The sequence below is a fragment of the Aulonocara sp. 'chitande type north' Nkhata Bay genome, linkage group LG14 (assembly GCF_057382095.1).
Source record: "Aulonocara sp. 'chitande type north' Nkhata Bay isolate Kocher_YH1m ecotype deep benthic linkage group LG14, A_spYH_male_GT1.1, whole genome shotgun sequence".
NCBI classification, from domain to species: domain Eukaryota; kingdom Metazoa; phylum Chordata; class Actinopteri; order Cichliformes; family Cichlidae; genus Aulonocara; species Aulonocara sp. 'chitande type north' Nkhata Bay.
In genome coordinates, this window is record NC_141357.1 from 20,950,682 (window position 1) to 20,969,224 (window position 18,543).

General features: G+C 41.7%; 1 protein-coding gene across 3 annotated transcripts in view; it reads left to right on the forward strand.

Annotated features, from left to right (window-relative positions):
• Window positions 1-15,741, forward strand: part of LOC147314509 (lissencephaly-1 homolog) — a 35,315-nt gene extending 19,574 nt beyond the window's left edge. For all 3 annotated transcript variants that reach the window (XM_086261482.1, XM_086261483.1, XM_086261484.1), the window contains exons 3-11: window positions 1,408-1,492; window positions 5,306-5,380; window positions 5,642-5,848; window positions 10,348-10,516; window positions 11,838-11,940; window positions 12,078-12,306; window positions 14,014-14,115; window positions 14,237-14,393; window positions 15,385-15,741. In XM_086261482.1, the coding sequence (XP_086117608.1) occupies window positions 1,408-1,492; window positions 5,306-5,380; window positions 5,642-5,848; window positions 10,348-10,516; window positions 11,838-11,940; window positions 12,078-12,306; window positions 14,014-14,115; window positions 14,237-14,393; window positions 15,385-15,458 (1,201 nt within the window). In that variant the 3' untranslated portion in view covers window positions 15,459-15,741. The remainder of the gene's footprint in view (window positions 1-1,407; window positions 1,493-5,305; window positions 5,381-5,641; window positions 5,849-10,347; window positions 10,517-11,837; window positions 11,941-12,077; window positions 12,307-14,013; window positions 14,116-14,236; window positions 14,394-15,384) is intronic.
• The last annotated feature ends 2,802 nt before the right edge of the window (window positions 15,742-18,543 follow it).

Genomic DNA, 18,543 nt, shown 5'->3' on the forward strand with positions numbered 1-18,543 from the left:
ATGTCCGCAGTTCCCAGTTTAATGCTGAAGAGAGCAGGCTTGCTGATGGTTTAGAGTTTGGCTGAGGCTTCTTCACCTCCACCAGGTGAAGAACATTCATGTAGTCATGCACTCATCAACCAAGTACAAGTGCACACACAAACCAAACATGAGTATGTGGGAAACTTCGGTGAATGGGTCAGACAAGCAGTGACTATTTATTCAGTAGTGAATCAAATGTCTGTACAGCACCTCAATAGTAAAACACAATGAAACACCTGCATGGCAGTGTCCACATTGTAAGTGGAGCTGTACTGGATAATAAATGAAGGTCTGATTAAAACATTATCAAATTGCTTTGTCGCAGTTAAACTGGTAGTTGCCACAAGAACATTAAATTATGCTCAGGCTCAAATTATAATTGAAATTGCAAAATCACCAAGTGGAAGAATTTAAATATATAATCCACTTTTGTTGTGCACCCTCCTGAGAGTCTAATTAGGTGGAAAATAAAAAGGCGAACTGTTTGATACTGACTTGAACCTCATTAATAACTCTTGGTAAATTGAACTGCTGCTGAGGCTGCAGTCATGAACCAGACGTGCGTGCGTGTGTGCATGTGTACGTTTGCCGTGTGCCCCACAGGGGTCTTTGGGTTTCCCTAGAAGACAAAAACAGGAAGAATGAAGGTAGCTTCCTCTGTCCCTGCTCTGCCTCACTACTCTATTGTCTTTCCTATCTAGCCATCTCTCTTCACATTTGAAATAGTAGGACTGTTGTGCACTGCTGTCACCATCCTCACACCACCTTTTGTGCCGTCTTGCTCAAAAGATCTGGTGTCTTTGAACATCTGCAGATTTGGTTCTTAAACTCAGGAGATCGACTGTTTTTAAAATAACAACAGCCAGAAGCTCGTAGAGGTCACAGGGGTTATTCCTTCCCACCTCCATGATTTCTCTCTGTTTTCCTTCTCTGTGCAAGTAGGTGATGGTGGGATGTACACTGGCTTTCATTTTCCCTATATGTACACGACGGGGGAGTCGTCCATTCCCATTATTTGCCCACAGCAACAAGAGCTCATTATAGAAGCCAGACAGATATGTTCTCAATTTTTGTCAGATGGGTGGAGAGGGGTGGGTGTGCGTGTGTGAGTGTAAGAGTGAGTGAGGAGAGTGTGTATTTTTCTATTGGTAGTGTTAAGTAAGCATTTTTATTATTATATAGTATGATAACAGTCTGGGAGTGTGAAAAGCATATAAAGTGTCTTTGTCTGGCACGTTTCCTGAACCTGATGATTTTTCTGTCTTTGTTTCACCCTGTTGAATGCAGCTTCATTACTTGCATCGTCGTTTCTGGTGGCAGCTTAACTACTATCTTGTCTGCTAATCAGGAACGACTAATTATGGTTCCTCTTTGTCTGTTTTCCAGAAATCGAGCCATAGCCGATTATCTACGTTCCAATGGATATGAAGAAGCATACTCCACCTTCAAGAAGGAGGCGGAATTGGATAATGTGAGTAGATTAAGGACAGACACATACATCCACACAGCCAATCAGACCAATTTAAACAAACAGTAGGTGTTGATTTCCACTTTATTTCCCATCATGAACATTTTTGTCAGTATGTTCAGGAGTGTGACCTGGAGCACCTGCTCCTGGTCAGGATGCTCTGTCTGATTGGTGTGGCTTGTGCTGCAAGCCTTTTTTTATTTAAATTAATATATATTAACATATATACTTTGAAAAAAAAAACATTAATAGTTCTCCTTTCTGATGAAATATGAATGTATTAATTCCTTCTGTCACCATTTTATTAGGCACACCTATCACAAATGTTGGGCCCTGAAGTCTTATTTTTATGTTGCTTATATTGAGTGTTTTGGACACTCATGGAATGTGGAGAGTTAGTGGTGCCGCACTTACACTTACATTTTTTTTCTTTTGTGTCAGCCCCTAAAAACAACATCTGGGTCATGTTCTTTTCCTCGATGTGCCTTTCCTCTTCTTGCTTAGTGTGAATTTTCTGGTGTAGCTATAGCATTAGGAGCAATGCATAAAACAAACCAGACATAAAGTTCAGTTTATGTTGACATTGTTTTAGACAGGTGTGAATTGTAATGTTGTTTTATTTATTTATAATGTATGCATTGGGACAAAAATACCAAACATCTAATGTAATTAAGAAATGTGAATCCAGCACTCACAGTGGAAGAGGTGGGACTTCACTGCTTGGCTGGATTTAGGGGTGCGTGTTGAAAAGGTCAAGCATCTTCAGTCTGGGGTGTTCAGTAACTTAAAATTAGCAACATGAACCACAAGAAAAGTATGACTTTGAGTAATTGTCATTTTATTGTAGGTTAAATCAATAAACACCAGTCAGTCACCTGTGTTAGTTGTCATTTAAAACTCATTCATCTTTTTTTCCACATAATACGGAGTGTAGTAAGGACCCTAAAATAAAATATGTGCCCTTTAGAGCTTATTGTGTAGTGTTTGCCATGTTATTGCTTATTTGTTTAAAGCTCTCTTCACCTGAGAGCGTTTCTCATCTCACTCTTGCTCTTCTGCCTTGTGGCACCTTTTCTTTTCCATTGCCTTCACATGACACCACACTCCCCTCTCTTCTGTGTCTTCATCTGTCATTCTCCCACTTGATCTCCACGTGACAGGCCTTTGGAAGCAGGGTGAATAATGGATGAATGGCACAGAGGGATTGGTGCAGCCTTTTGGGTATCGGCCACACACACCTTGACGGGACTCGGCTAAACAGATGAAGCATTTAAAAAAAAAAAAAAACATTTTATTGTTTTTTTTAGGACTGTTAAGTATGTTACCTTTTTTCTTTTAATGCGTTTAAAGTGTGGTTGGGTTTTGTTCTTATTGGTGAATTAAGTGTTCCTCGGTGTGGCTCTTTGTGGATGTTTGAGAAGCAGTTTAAAGTTAATGTCATGACAGACTGAGTGCACTGGTAGGAATAATTAATGTAGGTCATGCTCCAGTATTTTCTTGCCTTTTTGAAGGAAAGTATACATACCTGCATGCACAGATAAACATGTGCACGCCTTTTTATTAGCCACTGCCAATTGGCTGGTAGGCAGAAGTGAAGTCTGGCACTCAGTGTGTGTGTGTGTGTGTGTGTGTGTGTGTGTGTGTGTGTGTGTGTGTTGTCCAGGCAGATGGCAGATTAGATGATTGCAGACTTGTCCAAACTGGGTTCCCCCACTCAGTCCATCTGAGATAGATCTGCTCGATTTCTTCACAGGGCTCCGTACATGTCTTTGTCTCTCTTTCTTGTTAACACCTCCTGTAGCCCTGAGGAATCACCTCTTGCCACTGAAACGTGTTAAATATAGGCTTCGACATCACCTGCAGCTCTCCACACCTCCAGGATGTCTGGAAACAGACACGGCTGAGTAGGGGGCTGTGAAATTGGAGCGCACTGCTAATTTTCTCCCTCACTGACACCCGTGGCTGTCTGTCAGTGTGGGTTTTTGATGCTTTGGTACTTGCGTCCTAAAGGCATGGATGTGCATAGAGTCCTCCAAAACTGTTGCATTGTTTATAGAGCGAGGCAACACAAAGCAACACTTCAGATTTACTTTAGCATATACTTAAATACACTTTAAATAATATTTCAGAAAAAAAGATAAAATGCTCTGCTTGGTTATTATTATGGTTATGCATTTTGATTAGTTTTTTCCCCCTTTAGTTTCTAGAGTAAGTTTGCCTGTTTCAGTTTAGTTTTGTGTGGTTTTTTTGTTAGTTTGGGGTTTTTCTTATTTTTAGAATGCGGGTGGTGTTTTGTTTTGTTTGGGGGGTTTTTTCTCCACGGATATGATACTTGTTTCTAACTTCTTACATTAATAATACAAACACAACACTTCATGTCTCACAGACATCCCAGTCTCTCTAAACGTGCACTAAAGCATGCTGTTTGCTTGTTGTTTGTTTTTGTTTCACTGTTATTTTCATTCATTTTAAGAGTTAAATTTTTAGTTGTATTGCAGTAACTTGAAGCTTTGTCCACACTTATTTTTAGTTCTAAGTTAATCCTTAGTTTATGTCAAATATTACTCGATTTCAGTTTTTATCGCAAAGATTTGTTGATTTTCTTTGACTAGTGTAACTGAAGGTCATGAGAGAGTGATTTTTTTATTTTTTATTGTTATTATTTTTTTAAAGGCATTTAATGACCCTATGCATCGTTACTTTGATAAACAGGATGTATTTGCACATAGCTAACTTTGACACTATGTGTATAAGAGAATACACTCAAAGGGGTGTGTCATGTTTTATTGTTTGATGTTTTCAAACAAAATTATTGCAGAAAATAGTATTTTTAACATTTACTTGATGTAATTTGTAGAAAATTCATAAGGCTATTAGGTAAGCTGTGATAAGTTTGTTTATTGCTGTATGTAATCCTATAAAATGGTAAGGCTTGTGGGTTAATTGGTAGCAGTCTATAAAACGCTGGTAATTAGCATCAAAGAGTGCTGCTGGAACCACGTGCCACCACTGGGCCAACATAATTTATTTTGTTGTGTGTGGTGAATAAATCCCTGGTTGGTCTGCACCTCATCTCTGCCACAAGCCGCCTATTTCAGTCATACCACTGCTGGCCTTTCTAATAAAGATTTTTAAAGACATGCTCTGTGAGACTGTCAACCTCTACATATATGGTATTTAACCTTTGGTGCATATGTAGCGACACTACAGTGTTTTGTTTCCTCCGTTGCCTGTTTGTGCCATGAAGCCAGTTACGTAAAAGGTAGAGTCCAATTCGAGGAATAAGCCTGCAGGTGGAATCAGGCTTCAGTCTGCCACAAGTTAACTTCTACCACTGCTTCCAGGACCGGGTGTGAGGCTGTAAGCCTTTCTTGTCTGCAGGAGATTAGCTTGTGTGAGGAGGATTTGGACTTGGGGTGTGTGTGTGTGTGTGTGTGTGTGTGTGTGTGTGTGTGTGTGTGTGTGTGTGCGCGTGTGTGTGCGTGCGTGCGTGTGTGTGTGTGTGTGTGTGTGTGTGTTTGTCATACAGTAGGTTGGCAGTGTCCTGCAGTTGGTTTTGGCCTGTGAAGGGTGTGTAAATAATCCCCCCCCCCCCCCCCCCCCCCACACACACACACACACACACCTTTTTGGGGGTTTTTTGTTGTTCTTTGTTTTGTTTTTTCTTTTTTCTAACTATAGCCAGATCTCACTATGCCCCTACCCACCCTTGACACACGCACACACACAACATGCTCCTCACCGATTATGCTAAGCCCACGATTTTGACTTTCTTTGCCAGTTTTTCTGATACCCCCCTCACACTTTTCTCCCCAGAATGAAGAACTGGATAAGAAGTACGCTGGCCTTTTGGAAAAAAAATGGACCTCAGTCATCAGATTACAAAAGAAGGTTTGTGAGGTTTTTTTTTTCCCCTCCTCAAAGAAAGCTTGTGGGGATTGTAGTCTTGTGAAAGGTTCGTGATATTGGTGCTCAAGCAGTTGTTAACACTGAAATGAAGTCTGTCAAACAAAGCAATGACACCACTGTTGATGTAAAATACTAACTTAAACACAAACAATAGTCTCGTGAATCCATGATCCTTCTCCCGTATCTCCTAAATGCACATTTCAATATGCTTCACCAGCTTTTGTCCCTGTGCTCTCTGGCTAGGTGATGGAGCTTGAATCCAAACTAAACGAAGCTAAAGATGAGCTCACTCTGGGTGGGCCCGTTACTCAGAAGCGTGACCCCAAAGAGTGGATCCCACGCCCACCAGAAAAGTATGCGCTGAGTGGCCACCGCAGTCCGGTCACCCGTGTAATTTTCCACCCCGTCTTCAGCGTCATGGTGTCAGCCTCTGAGGACGCAACAATAAAGGTCAGTCCTGCTGGTTTCAAGTCGAAGAGCCAAGAGTTTCCAGATAAAATCTGCAGTAGGTGATTTCACTGACAAATTTGTCTCGGGGCTCAGGTTGCACATAACAGTCTAAATAACTTTTGAAGTTTTTAATGGAGCCCTGCAGGACTGTGCTCTCCCTTTGCACATGATCCAATAACCCTGATCTACTGATGTTTGTTGTTCTGCTCAGCATAGCTGCTGATGGTGGCCCCAGTGAGTCTTATGATGAGTTCAGAACATTTTAAGCTTTCCAGGGATAAAAACACTGACAGTTTTGTCTTCAGTATATTTGTCTCTAAATTCAAGCATCGTACTAATCAAAGTTTAAGAAATGGTCTCAAACTGTGTTAGTGGAGCTGGATTTTTAAGCTCTGTTAATTATTTAGTTTAAAAGGAGAGTAATAAAGACAGTTGTGTTAAGTAGACTGGTATGGGTATCCCAGCAGTGGATGTGCACTTTGTTGAGAAAATGTGCATTTTGTTTAGTGTCACATCTTTTAGAAGAATTTCTACAAATCCAGTTATTCAGTGTTTGATGCCTTCTATTCCCAGCATGCACAGATGGCACAGCTGTCGCTCTGCATGGGTAATATTTGAGTATGCTAATGTTTTAATTCATGATGTTTGGACTAAAACAGGCATTTACGCTTGTGAGAAATGTTCAAATGCAATATTGCATGTATATCATGGCTTCAAAGACCCAAAAAATGACTCCATGAGTGGTTTGTGTGTCTGATTTGGGAGCTTCCTCATATCAGAGGTAAAGATGCATGCAGCATAAATCAGTGTTTAAAAATTGCTTTATAACCTTGTTTTATCGGTCCAGTTTTGCTCTTTCACTTTGTGCTTAATGTAAGCTGTCTTTAAAGTGTAGAGGATGGGTTCAATTCTTTCATTTCAACGGTTTTGGTGTCCAAAAACAAATTATTTTTTTAAACATGGCATTTTCCTTTCACAAGATATGTTTGCATTGTAGGCAGTGAAAAGAGGCATTCATGTATTGAGTGGCCTTTTTACATTTTTTCATTGTCAAAACATTTAAAAAAAAAAGCTTTTATGGAGACTGAAGAAGTAATTTGGCCCAGTGATCAAAATACACATGAACAGAATCTGCATTCTTGGACTTGGTGGTATAATCTACCCTGACTTTAGAGTATTACAGCAGTAACCTCCTCCTGATTAGAGATTTAAAAATTATCTTCTTTTTTTTTTTGTCTTTTAATTTAAAGCCTGCTTGGTGGCATTTTTAACTCAAACACCTTTTGTTCTCTTCTTTGGATGATGCTTCCCTTAGCTTTCCCTTTACTGCTTTGACTCTCCTTGCTAGATATACTCTGGATTATACGAGTATCTGTCTCTGTGTCTTGTATTTATTCGTGGATTCCTTTATATAAACTCTGTGTTCTGTCTCTGGGCTATTTTTGCAGCTGCGTTTCTCCACTGCTTCACTGAACAATGCCAATACTCCGCTGAGCTGTTTGTTATCTGTATATTTTATTCATAAGACAATAACAGACATTTGTACATCTCCTCCTTGGCTACACCCACGCAGCAGGGAATTCTCTCTCACTCCGTTTTGGCATCTTCTTCCTTTTCCAGCCCCGCCCTCCAACTCGCTCCCCCCACTGCACCCCCTCCTCTCAGCATCCTGGCGCATTCATCTTCCACTTAAACCATTAGCTGCCCCACCATGACTCCATGCCATCAGCTGTCCCTCCCTCAGGAGCAGGGAGGCCCCAGGCCCAAATCTTAAAACTGAGCCCTGATTTCAGGCGAATCTTTTCCCTGTCACCTCCACTCTCTGCACCCTGCTTTGAATCCCCCATTTGTCCTACTTTTCATCTCCTAAACCCGTTGTGTTTAATTTTTTTTTTTTTTTTTTTTTTTTTAACAAGGAACGGACCCCTTTACTCAGAAAAGGCCAGACTGAGAATCTTGTCAGCTGCCTGACCTCATAATCAGGCCGTCTGTTAACATGTGGGAGGCAGTAGATGTTAGCTTGGTTTTGCATGAGGACCCTGGGTGAGGTGGGGTGGAGTGTGGGGTAGCGCTCTCTCCTGAGATTAATCTGCCTCACAGCACCTCAAAAGCTCACTAATTAACACCTTGTCTTATTTGTTTAATCTCCACAAAGAAAGCAGTAAACCTTTTTGTGGTCATTAACTGTAGTCACATTTCTGTTTGCTGCTACTCGAAGAAGTTAACTTCCTCTATAGCAACTGATTCAGAAACCTTTTCATTTATAGAGGAAACCAGCTTCATTAGAATTTTGCTCTTGATGTACTAACCATCATTTTGATAAAAGCAGGTATTCCTAACCTCGTAGTATTTTAACATGCAGCCTTGATTTCAAATGCATATGTTACCTTGTGTGGTTTGTGATCTTCATGCACCAGCAAATACCTCTCCAGCTCTGTACTGTACTATAACAGCTCAATGGGCAAACAGAGCTGGTACTGACTGATGTTTAAAATGCTGACTAGCCTGCTCATCGTTGGAGTAAGCAGCTTCATTTTCATTTGTGCTGACTGCTCAATATCTTTCTGCTTTTGTAGTTTATTTTTTAAATGATATTTTAGTTTATTAATCCCCAAAGCAGCACTGAACACTCAGTAAAATAAAATGGATGATGACAAAATGTATAGTAGGTAAAAATTTATTCAAAGCTTGAATAAATGCAATTAAGTAAATCAGTGTTTCTTAATGAGACTGTTTTTAAAATGTTTTCTAATGCCATTTATTGAAGTTATTAACAGTAACTTTGCTTGATGTTACTGGCAAGTTGAAACTTTGTACCATAAACTACCAAGCTAATGGTACAATAACAAAAGCTGGCTATGGGCCAGTAAATGGTGGGAGGGCTTTTGGAGGTCAGACTGCACACACACATTAAGCCCTTTAGAGCTGTGTTTCCTTACCTCTCACGTCTTGATTAAATTTAATTCCATTATACCGGAGGGGAATAGAGGGGAAAAAAGGTTAAATAATTCCATCACATGTTTGGTGAGAGGCAAAAACTTCTTTGGTGGGCCTCAAAATGTTTTATATGCAGGAAGTTCTGACCGGAGGTAACTTTTCACTGTGTAGGTACTTTTATAATCCAATATCTGCAGCCGTTGTGACAGATCATAAGACCACCTCAGGAAATGTTATTGGTAGGCTCTAACCAGCCAGGAATCAGAGTTTTGACTTGGGTTGTACATTGTTAGAAACCCCCTGTACTTGTATCTTTTCATGGGATGTAAGCTGTTTTTTTTTTTTTTTTTTTTCTGTTTCAAATCCTGTTTGCCCTTTATTTTAAGTAACATCTCTGCATGGCAAAAATTGTAAAAAATTAAATAAATAAAAAACAAAGAAACCAAACCCATAACATGAAAATATTATGTGTTTGGGAAAAAATACATGAAAATAGGAGTTAACTGAGGGCTGTAAAACGACTAAATCTACTCAAAATTTTTAAAAGGGTTTTTACACCTGAATATGATCACGGTGGTTTAAATAATAAAAAAAAATAAAATAAAAAACAGCACTCTGAGGAACGTCTCAGAACGTTCTCTGACACCTTTTCTGCTGTGCTCGTAAGAAATCTCTCTTAATTTGCAACTATAACACCCTTTCATGTGTGTACAGCGTGCAAATCATGCTTCTGTGTGTGCTCAGGTACGCCACCAGGATGTCAGGGTAATTTAAACAACTGAAGTGTGAGCTTTCTCATTGCTTTCCTCACAAATAGCACATGGACAGAGTCTTCACATTATTAGCGGCCTTTGATATTTAAAAAAAATCTACGATATTTTCACTGAAAGAATGGAGGCTATTAATCAGTGCCAGTCTGAATCATCGGTCTTTCAGTGTAGAGTTACAGGTTAATGGATAGCTGTGCTTTAGCCTCTGCTCCTGAGTACTGTTATATGTGTGAGTGTGAAATGTGTACATCCAACAAAAGAGGGAGAGAGAACCACTGAATTCATCCAGGACAACCTCCCCCAGCCATCTGTAGCTTCCTCATGGGAAGAGGGCAAAGGAAACTACGAGGATGGGGGAGGTGATGGTAGGGGTCTCCCATCACCGTCTGCCCCAAAATTCCCCCACCCCAGGAGAGGAACCAAGAAGGGTTTATCCCTTCGTGACAAACCGTCTGTCTGCTTTAAAGCTAGAGACGCAGCAGCTTTCAGGCTAGAAAAGTAGACTTTTCTATACTGTGCTCCGTCTGCAACACTCAGACTCGGCACAGTAACGTGTTAGCTTTTTTCTGGCCAAACTGTGACCCTGATGAGCAGCTCTAAGGTGCCACAAGCTCTAAAATGCATTCAGTATGTGCTTCCTTTGACTTCTGCCATCAGTGCGTCTTATTGTTGTAACTGTAATTTCAACAACACAGAGCTACAGACGATGCAACGTTTGGGTGTGTGATGAAATGAAGTGTATCAGCGGTATACAAACTTAATGTTGACAAAGTGATTTGCTTTGTCCATCAGGTGTGGGACTATGAAACAGGAGACTTTGAACGCACGCTGAAGGGCCACACAGATTCAGTGCAGGACATCTCCTTTGACCACACAGGCAAACTGCTCGCGTCCTGCTCCGCAGACATGACCATCAAGCTGTGGGACTTCCAAGGCTTTGAGTGCATCAGGACCATGCGTGGTAAGAAGATGAAGCTGTCGGTTTCTTTTCTCTAGTGGACCTTAATCACAGCTGCTGCCGTTTTATATCCCCTTTGTTATGGTTTCCGCACCGTGTGGTTCCAGTGCTCAGGTGCTACACGTGCTGCTTGTTATCACATTTGATGTGCATCAACTGGCACCAACCCAAGCCGGGAGTACAGTTAGCTCTGGATTCAGCTCTTCTTAACCTAAAAAATAATTTTAAATGTGTCCTCTGGCCCTGCTCGTTAATGGACCACCTTACCAATGCTTTTCATCTTCAAACCTTGAATCTGAAGTGGCCACTGATGGCTGTCTGTGAAGTAGACATAAAAGAATATTTATTTTTGATGGGGGTGTAAGCCCTTCCTGGTGAGCAGACTAAACCCACTCAAGCATTCTTAAATTTATGCTGGAGTTGCAAATCCTGCGTTTTTGTGCAAGTGAGCAACAGATTTCACCGGTTGCCGGTCTTCTTTTTGATGTAAATGAGAGTGAGCTGCTAGCACACATCTATAAACAGACGAGCTGGGTTCGCTGCACAGAACTCACCAACGGAAATGGCTTTATTAATCTGAGCCTGCTGTTTACTTCTGTTAGCCACCATTTTCCCCCTCCTTCTTTTTTACTACCATCTCTGTCCTCTTTTAATTCACTCAACCTTTCCTCCTTTTTAATCCACTCCTCCGATTTTAAATTTTAAATATCTTGGTGGAAACACACACGCACAAAGAGAGGGGGAGAGAGAGGCCAACTGGTGAAGTAGATTAGTGCCGATTTGGACAGCAGCTTAATTACCCTCTTCAGCGCTAGATAGCACTTTTCTGTGTAGTTGCCACCCATTATTGTAGCCTGGTGGCATGTGCAAGTACACACACACACGTACACACACACACACAGGCCTTTTAGAGTATGCTTACTGTTGTCTTCATCTATTTAGCAGCTTAAATATGGCCCAGCCTTTAGGTAATTACGCGTCTCTTATTCTCTGTCTAACAAAAATGAGTGCCAAAGCTCCAGCATGTTGGCTTTCTTGCTTGTCAGCTTTTTTTTTGGTGAATTATAACAGTGTTTGGGCTTTGTTTGGTGCTAAGCATGTGTTTTTAAATAAATAAATACATTTATGTTTCTAAATTTTCATTCTGGTGGTCAGATTGCAAGCAGAAAGACTAAAAGGATCATGTGTTGCAGTCTGAAATCATTAAATTACATTTCACAGCAGACTTAGATGTTATGTGGGCTTGTGCTGTTGGGCCTGTTTTCAGAGGTTCTGGGTCTTGCTGAATCTTTGTTGTTGTTGTGTTTGTTTTTCTGTGTTCCAGGACACGACCACAATGTTTCGTCTGTAGCCATCATGCCCAACGGAGATCACATTATTTCTGCCTCCAGGGATAAAACCATGAAAATGTGGGAGGTGGCAACTGGGTATGCAATAGACACCTTTAAGCTGTTCTTTAAACCATTGTGTGTTATTTATTTTTACTTAAGCTTGATGTTGGGTTTTAACTATTTTCAGCCACGCTGATAGCTTTCTAACTGCTCATGTTTTTTTTGTCCATTAGCTACTGCGTGAAGACCTTCACAGGCCACAGGGAGTGGGTCCGTATGGTACGACCCAACCAGGACGGCACGCTGATCGCCAGCTGCTCCAACGACCAGACAGTCCGCGTGTGGGTAGTGGCCTCCAAAGAATGCAAGGCTGAGCTGCGGGAGCACGAACATGTGGTGGAGTGCATCTCCTGGGCACCAGAGAGTGCCTACTCCACCATCCTCGACGCCACAGGCTCGGAGGTAAAAGATCTGCTCGGATACGTCTCATTTCTCCCAAACTCCTCGAGGTCCACACAGGTTTTGGTGTATGTGTTGGTTTGTTCTCATCAAATGTGCAGTTTCGCCTTGTATGAGTACAGTCACTGTTTGAGAACCCAGAAATCTTTCCTTCTAGCAGCCAGTGAGAGAAGTAAACATTTGTGGGAGGTGACTGGAATCAAGACACAGTGATATCTCATCATGGATTGCTTTCCTTTATTTTTTTGTTCATCCTATCTTTACATAAAATGGAAGTTGACTCTAACACCTGTATCTGGCCACAAAAAGCAGCCGTAAGCTTTTCCTCCATTTCTGAGCGTTGGTCGTACCAGCAGAGTCAACAGTCGTAGTCGAGAGTCTGAAGCCCAGTGTGAATTTTTTCCTGAATTTTAAGTATTTTTAACTCTCACTAATGCAAATTTGCCTCAGTTCACCTCTTTGCATAGATACTGTGAGACAATATCACTTCTTGTTTGGTGTGAATATTACTTGAATTTGCAGTTCAATATGTTTTTCCCTCTTTTCCTGATTTTAAACCTGAGGTCAGATCTATATATTGGGATTGGGATCTATATGTATTATATTTGGAGGCATTAGTTTGGTACAACTGTATTTTTTTTTTTTTTTTTTTTAAAAAGGAAAAACTCAGTACTGCCTTACTGTTTCCATTAGAATTAATGGAGGGGTGGTGATTTGAGGTTGTTTTGCAGCTACTTGTTATATAGACGACCTCTGTATACCAAAGTATTCCAGAGTCAGATGTGAAGCAATCTGAATGACAGATAAAGGCTTGGCTAAAACCAGGTCATGCAACAGGACAAAGGGCCCAAGGTTGGATGGTTGCAAAAGAAAATAATCAAGGCGTTGCAATGATTAAAGTCCAGACCGGATTGAAGTGCTGTGCATAAACCGGTGAGCAAACCTCAATGAACTGAAGGAACATTGTAAAGAAGAGAAGACCAGAATTCCTCCATGGCAATTTGTGAGACTCATAAAGTCAAACAGAAAACGATTACTTCAAGTTATTTCTGCTCCGGGTGCATCTAAAAGCTGTTGAATCATAACGTGAACCTAATCGTTAACAGGATTGTATACAAACTGTGAGATCAGTTTATGTGTGATAAGTAACCATCACTAGTGAAAAATATTTGTAGCTTCAAACATATCAAAACCAAATAAGACTTTGACTGATGATGGCGAGGAGATTGAGCCACGAGGCGGCCATCGCTATACAGCCATGTGCTGCCAGTCACACACACAAAATCAGCCCGTCCTCCTGCCTCATGATCTTCAGTGTGTCTGATTGTAGCCTCGCAAATCTAAACACACATGCTCCCTCGCAGCAGTCGTCCCAATCTAACCTGTGTTCACAAAAGCTGACTTTTAGTACTCTTTAAATAGTTGTGGTTTTTTTGGTTTGTTTGTTTGTTTTTTTTAAACAAGCCAACGTAGTTGTTGGAATTGGGTGAATCTGCAGGCTGAGAGACAGCTGTTGTTATACAGATGTTTGCACATGTGCTCTCAGACTAGTTGCCAGCAAACGTATAACACAAACGCTCAGAGGTGTTTAATTTAGGCTGCTCTCTGTGTTCTGGTACAGTGGGTACAGTATGATACTCCGCATAAAGTACAAACAATGAACTATACACAAAGCTAATATTTCAATCCCCTCCCCTTCTGCCCGACCAGTCCAAGAAGAGTGGGAAGCCCGGCCCCTTCCTGCTCTCCGGCTCCAGAGACAAAACCATCAAGATGTGGGATGTCAGCACTGGCATGTGCCTTATGACGCTGGTGAGGAGCATTTTTGAAGTTTTTGTGTGTGCCGCGTCCATATTTTTGGGGGAAAATGCTTTAAGTGAAGATATATTTCTTCAGGAATCAGATGAGATGTGTGTTGCTGTATCTCATGCAGGTTGGCCATGACAACTGGGTGCGTGGGATCCTCTTCCACCCCGGAGGCAAGTTCATTGTGACCTGTGCAGATGACAAGACCTTAAGGATCTGGGACTACAAGAACAAGCGATGCATGAAAACCCTGAGTGCCCACGAACACTTTGTTACCTCTCTGGGTAAGCCCCCCCCCCCCCCCCCAAAAAAAAAAGGTATTGTTTGTTGATGTTTTCTCCCGAAGTTCTCCCTCGCGGGGTGTGAATACATGCTCCAGGGTATTTGCTTTACAGTTGCGGTGAAGAAGCCGAGCTTCTTTACCAGGCTCGCTCGCAGCTGGGGTTTAAAACGTAGACAATCGCTGCAGGATTTTTTTAATTTATTTTTTATTCCCCCCTCTCTCCCCGCTCCCCAGTATCTGCAGCTTTTCAGCAGATCAAGGCTTGGTTAACTCTCCTGAGGAGCTCTTGAGCCAACTTTTCCTTGGCAAGCCGTTTGAAACCCAGTCCTCTTAAATCCTGCTTCAACCGGAGAGGATCGCTGTGAGCTATTGATGTGATGAGTTCTGGTGCAGTCTGAAAAAAAGCAACAGAAGCACTTTTTGTTTGAAATCGGCAGAGAAAAAGAAACTTCATTTTCCCCCCTTTTTCTGTAGAGGTCTGTCATACAACACCACGAGCTCTTCCCCAAAGCTTTCTTATTTTAAAACCTGATATTAACTCTGCAGTCTTTTTCACTGTGTTCATGTTCCCAGATGTCTGAAGGGTGGTTTTATTTTCAGTGATGACTCACTTTCTATTCAGTGACGGGAACATTAATAAATGTTCCCAGAACAAATGAGATTTTGCGGGCTGCTAACCAGCCACGCCCCTGAAATATCGTCAGATTCATGTCAGGTCTACGTCATTTAAAAGAGGGGGGGAAGCAATGCCAAAACCAACAATAAGTGAAATGCCCCAAAGCTTTGCTTGTTCCTCAGAGCCTTACAGCTCCATTCTTGTCCACAAACATTGAAAACACATGCTTGATCCGAGCCAAGGACGTGAAATAAACACATAACAGGTGTTGGATATATACTGGCCTGCTGGCCCACAGGGGCAAAAATGTTGCCAATGTCACTGTAGTCAATTTGATGGTAACTCTGTTTTGTGTTTTTTCTCTTTTGCTCCACAGATTTCCACAAGGCCGCTCCTTATGTGGTCACCGGGAGCGTAGATCAAACGGTAAAAGTTTGGGAGTGTCGCTGATTTGGACCTTGAGAGGATTGGACCACAACCCCTGACCACCCAGGCGCTCCTCCTGCCATCCCACTTACCCTTTCACCTCCCTCCCTCACCTTAAACCCGAACCATCTCCTCCCTCCTTCCCCTCCACCCCCGCACATCTCGGTCCCCTTCTGTCGCACTCACCGCCATGGTTATTTACCCATCGCGCTCTCTCTGGTCCAGTAATTTTTATTTTATTTTTTTTGTCCTTCTGTGTAAATTATTCCTGGATGTAGATCGAGCTATTAAATGTTACACAAAAGTATTCTTGCATGGTAATCCAAAATTGTATACTGTAAATTTACATGACGTTGTCTAGAAGTACCATAGGTTTAACAACGGGGCTCGCGGAGCCTCCACCGACCAACCGAAGGCGGATGTTTTTGACTGGGTGTGAAACGTAGGGCACTAAAAACCGATAATTTAAGAAATGACAGTGTCTTTATGTGTAAGATTTATTTTTGTCAATTTTTTTTATTTAGGATTTTTCTTTTTCCCCCCCTCTCTCTCTCTCTCTCTGTTATTTCTCTCCTTCACTGTCGTAGTCTGTCGGTGCCTAGCTCGGTGAAACGTTTAAGAGACGAGGCAGGAGAAACGTATATGTGGGGCTTTGTTATTGAAATAATCTGTAGCTTTATAACATCACTTCTCAAGTGTGCATACCATTTCTCTTCATGTGGATCTAGGTAATATTTTAATGGCTGTATATACGAATGTTTCAAACTGTGTCCTTGGACCTCGGGGGCTTGAAAACGGCTTTGTACTCATTGTCACGGCGGCACATGAATTGCTGCTGGGCTTTAGATAAATGATCCCATTTTTAAAATGCGTGGCTTTGCGAGTAGCTACACTAAGCTTGTTTTTTCTTCTTTTGTTTTTTTAAAACAAGAAGCCTGATGTAGCGAGCGAGTTTCGCCGTCAGTGAGCGCCCTGGTCGCTGAGCAGACTTTGGGGATTACACCCGTTTAATCTGAGTAAAGATCTCGGGCGCGCCTCCCTTTTTAGGAGACGTTTTCCCTTCACCTCCTCAGTCAGACCCGGCCGGATCTCGTAGCCACGTCTCTCGCCTCCTGACCTGGTTGGATGTGGCGGGGGGGTTTGGAGCACCAAAGGAAAGTCTGAAGATGCTCAGTTATCCTGCTTCGCCCTCTGAAGGCTTAAAAAAAATAACACAGTGAACTGGCTAATACACGACAAGGAGTCAAATTGAGCGCCCCCCAGGTTCCATATCTGGCATGTGCAAGGGTCTGTAATTTTTGAGTTATACCTTGTGCATAAAGAAATCGGTTTTGAGTACTGAAATAATACAAAGAAGCCAGTTTCTGTGAAAATAAATGTAAATTTAGCTTGTTATCAATTAAGAAGCCTGGCAATTTTTTTTTTACTGTCGCCGTAAACTGATAACCCTAGCCGGGAATGAGGATTAGTGAGGAAATGCCGGATAACTGCGGAGGTCGTCTCGTCTGGACGGTTTATACTTTAGCTCTTTACCCTGGAAACGCTTTCCTGAACTGAGCAGTTTGTCATATTTCAGACCTGCTTTACAACAAAATGACTGGGTTTGTATCTGCAGCTATCCTTAGAAAAACCCTGAAACTATTCTGATTGTCAAACCACGTCTTTATTGATATATGCAGAGGTGTCAAAACTCATCTTAAAGGGTACAGAGAAAGACAACACTAACACCCGAGGGTCTCCACAGACAAATCTCTCCTGAGTGGGTTTCCTCAAAAGTTCTGATTTTTGGATTAAATGCTGAAGAGACAACCATTCCACTTCCCTCATAGGACACAAACATAATGAAAAATAAATGAAACATCTTGCGTCTAGCTGTAGCTGCCAAGGTGATTCGTTAATCTTGCACATCCCTGTTTTTTTGTTTTGTTTTTTTCACTGAAGCTTTGTTCATTCACTGGTGATCAAAGACAACAATGATGTTGATGAAGCGTTTAAATTAAATTTAAAAACAAAACACTTATAATTTCCGATTAGCCGTGTCATTCCAGTGCATCTCTTGGCTAATAAAGAATTCCACTGCTTTAACCGATCTTCTTATCTTAGCTTCTTTGCCAAGTTTTTCCTCTCTTCCTGTGTGTAACTGGATGTGGTGATCTGCTGCTCAAGCTCTTGCTAGTGGCCACTGTGAGCCTAAATGTGACCTGGTGATGTAGCACCGCTGCATGTAAGCCTGCGCCCAGAGGCGGAGCTGTCGGAACGTGACGTTTTAAATGATTTGGTGAATGATTGACTTAAAAAAAATTGGTGAATGAGTGCTTATTTGCCTTCTTCCTCTTCAGCGTTAATGATAATGGTGCCACGCTGTTGGAATCACAGAGAAATCGAGTAATTGTTCTTTCCCCAAACTGATCCGGGTTCGGACAGCTCTGATCTCTGGTTGTAGGACAGCTGGTTTTGTTGTGTGATGCTATTCGAGGGAGGTTTGACAGCCTCCTCCTTCTGTACATGTAATGGGATTGTGGCAGACTAGGATGTCCCAAAGGAGAAACCCTCTCTTTCAGGAAATATTACTGATGTCTCCCTTTTGGTGCAGTGCCCCTCTGCCCCCTTACTTTTTTTTTTCTCCCTATAAGCTGTTTTTTCTCCGTACAGAACATTTCGTCAGAGGCTTTGGATGAAGAGAGTACATTTTTGTAGTACAGTTTGGCTAACAGAGATGCCAACGTGTTAAATGTTCTAGCTGAAGCCAAAAATGGAGACATTTGTCTGTACAATCGGGTTTATCTTGAGAAAGCAGCCTCCTTGGGGGTTCAGATGCTGCAACCAGCCTTTTTGAAAAGTCTCCTCAGGATCACTCTGACATGCCAGACCACAAAATGTAAAGAAAACTTATGCCCCTCCTTGATTTTACTTCAAGGAGGAAGGTGATGATCAGAGGTCAGGACGATGTGCGTTCTGTTTATTTTGTAATAATCGGTTGGGGGAGGGGGAAAAAGAAGGAAAAAGACTAAAAGCAAACCTACAACATGGCTGACAATGTATGCAAGTGTTGGGAAAATCCCCTTTTGACATTCGCAGGTCCAAAGCAATCCCTGTGCTGCTCTGGTCT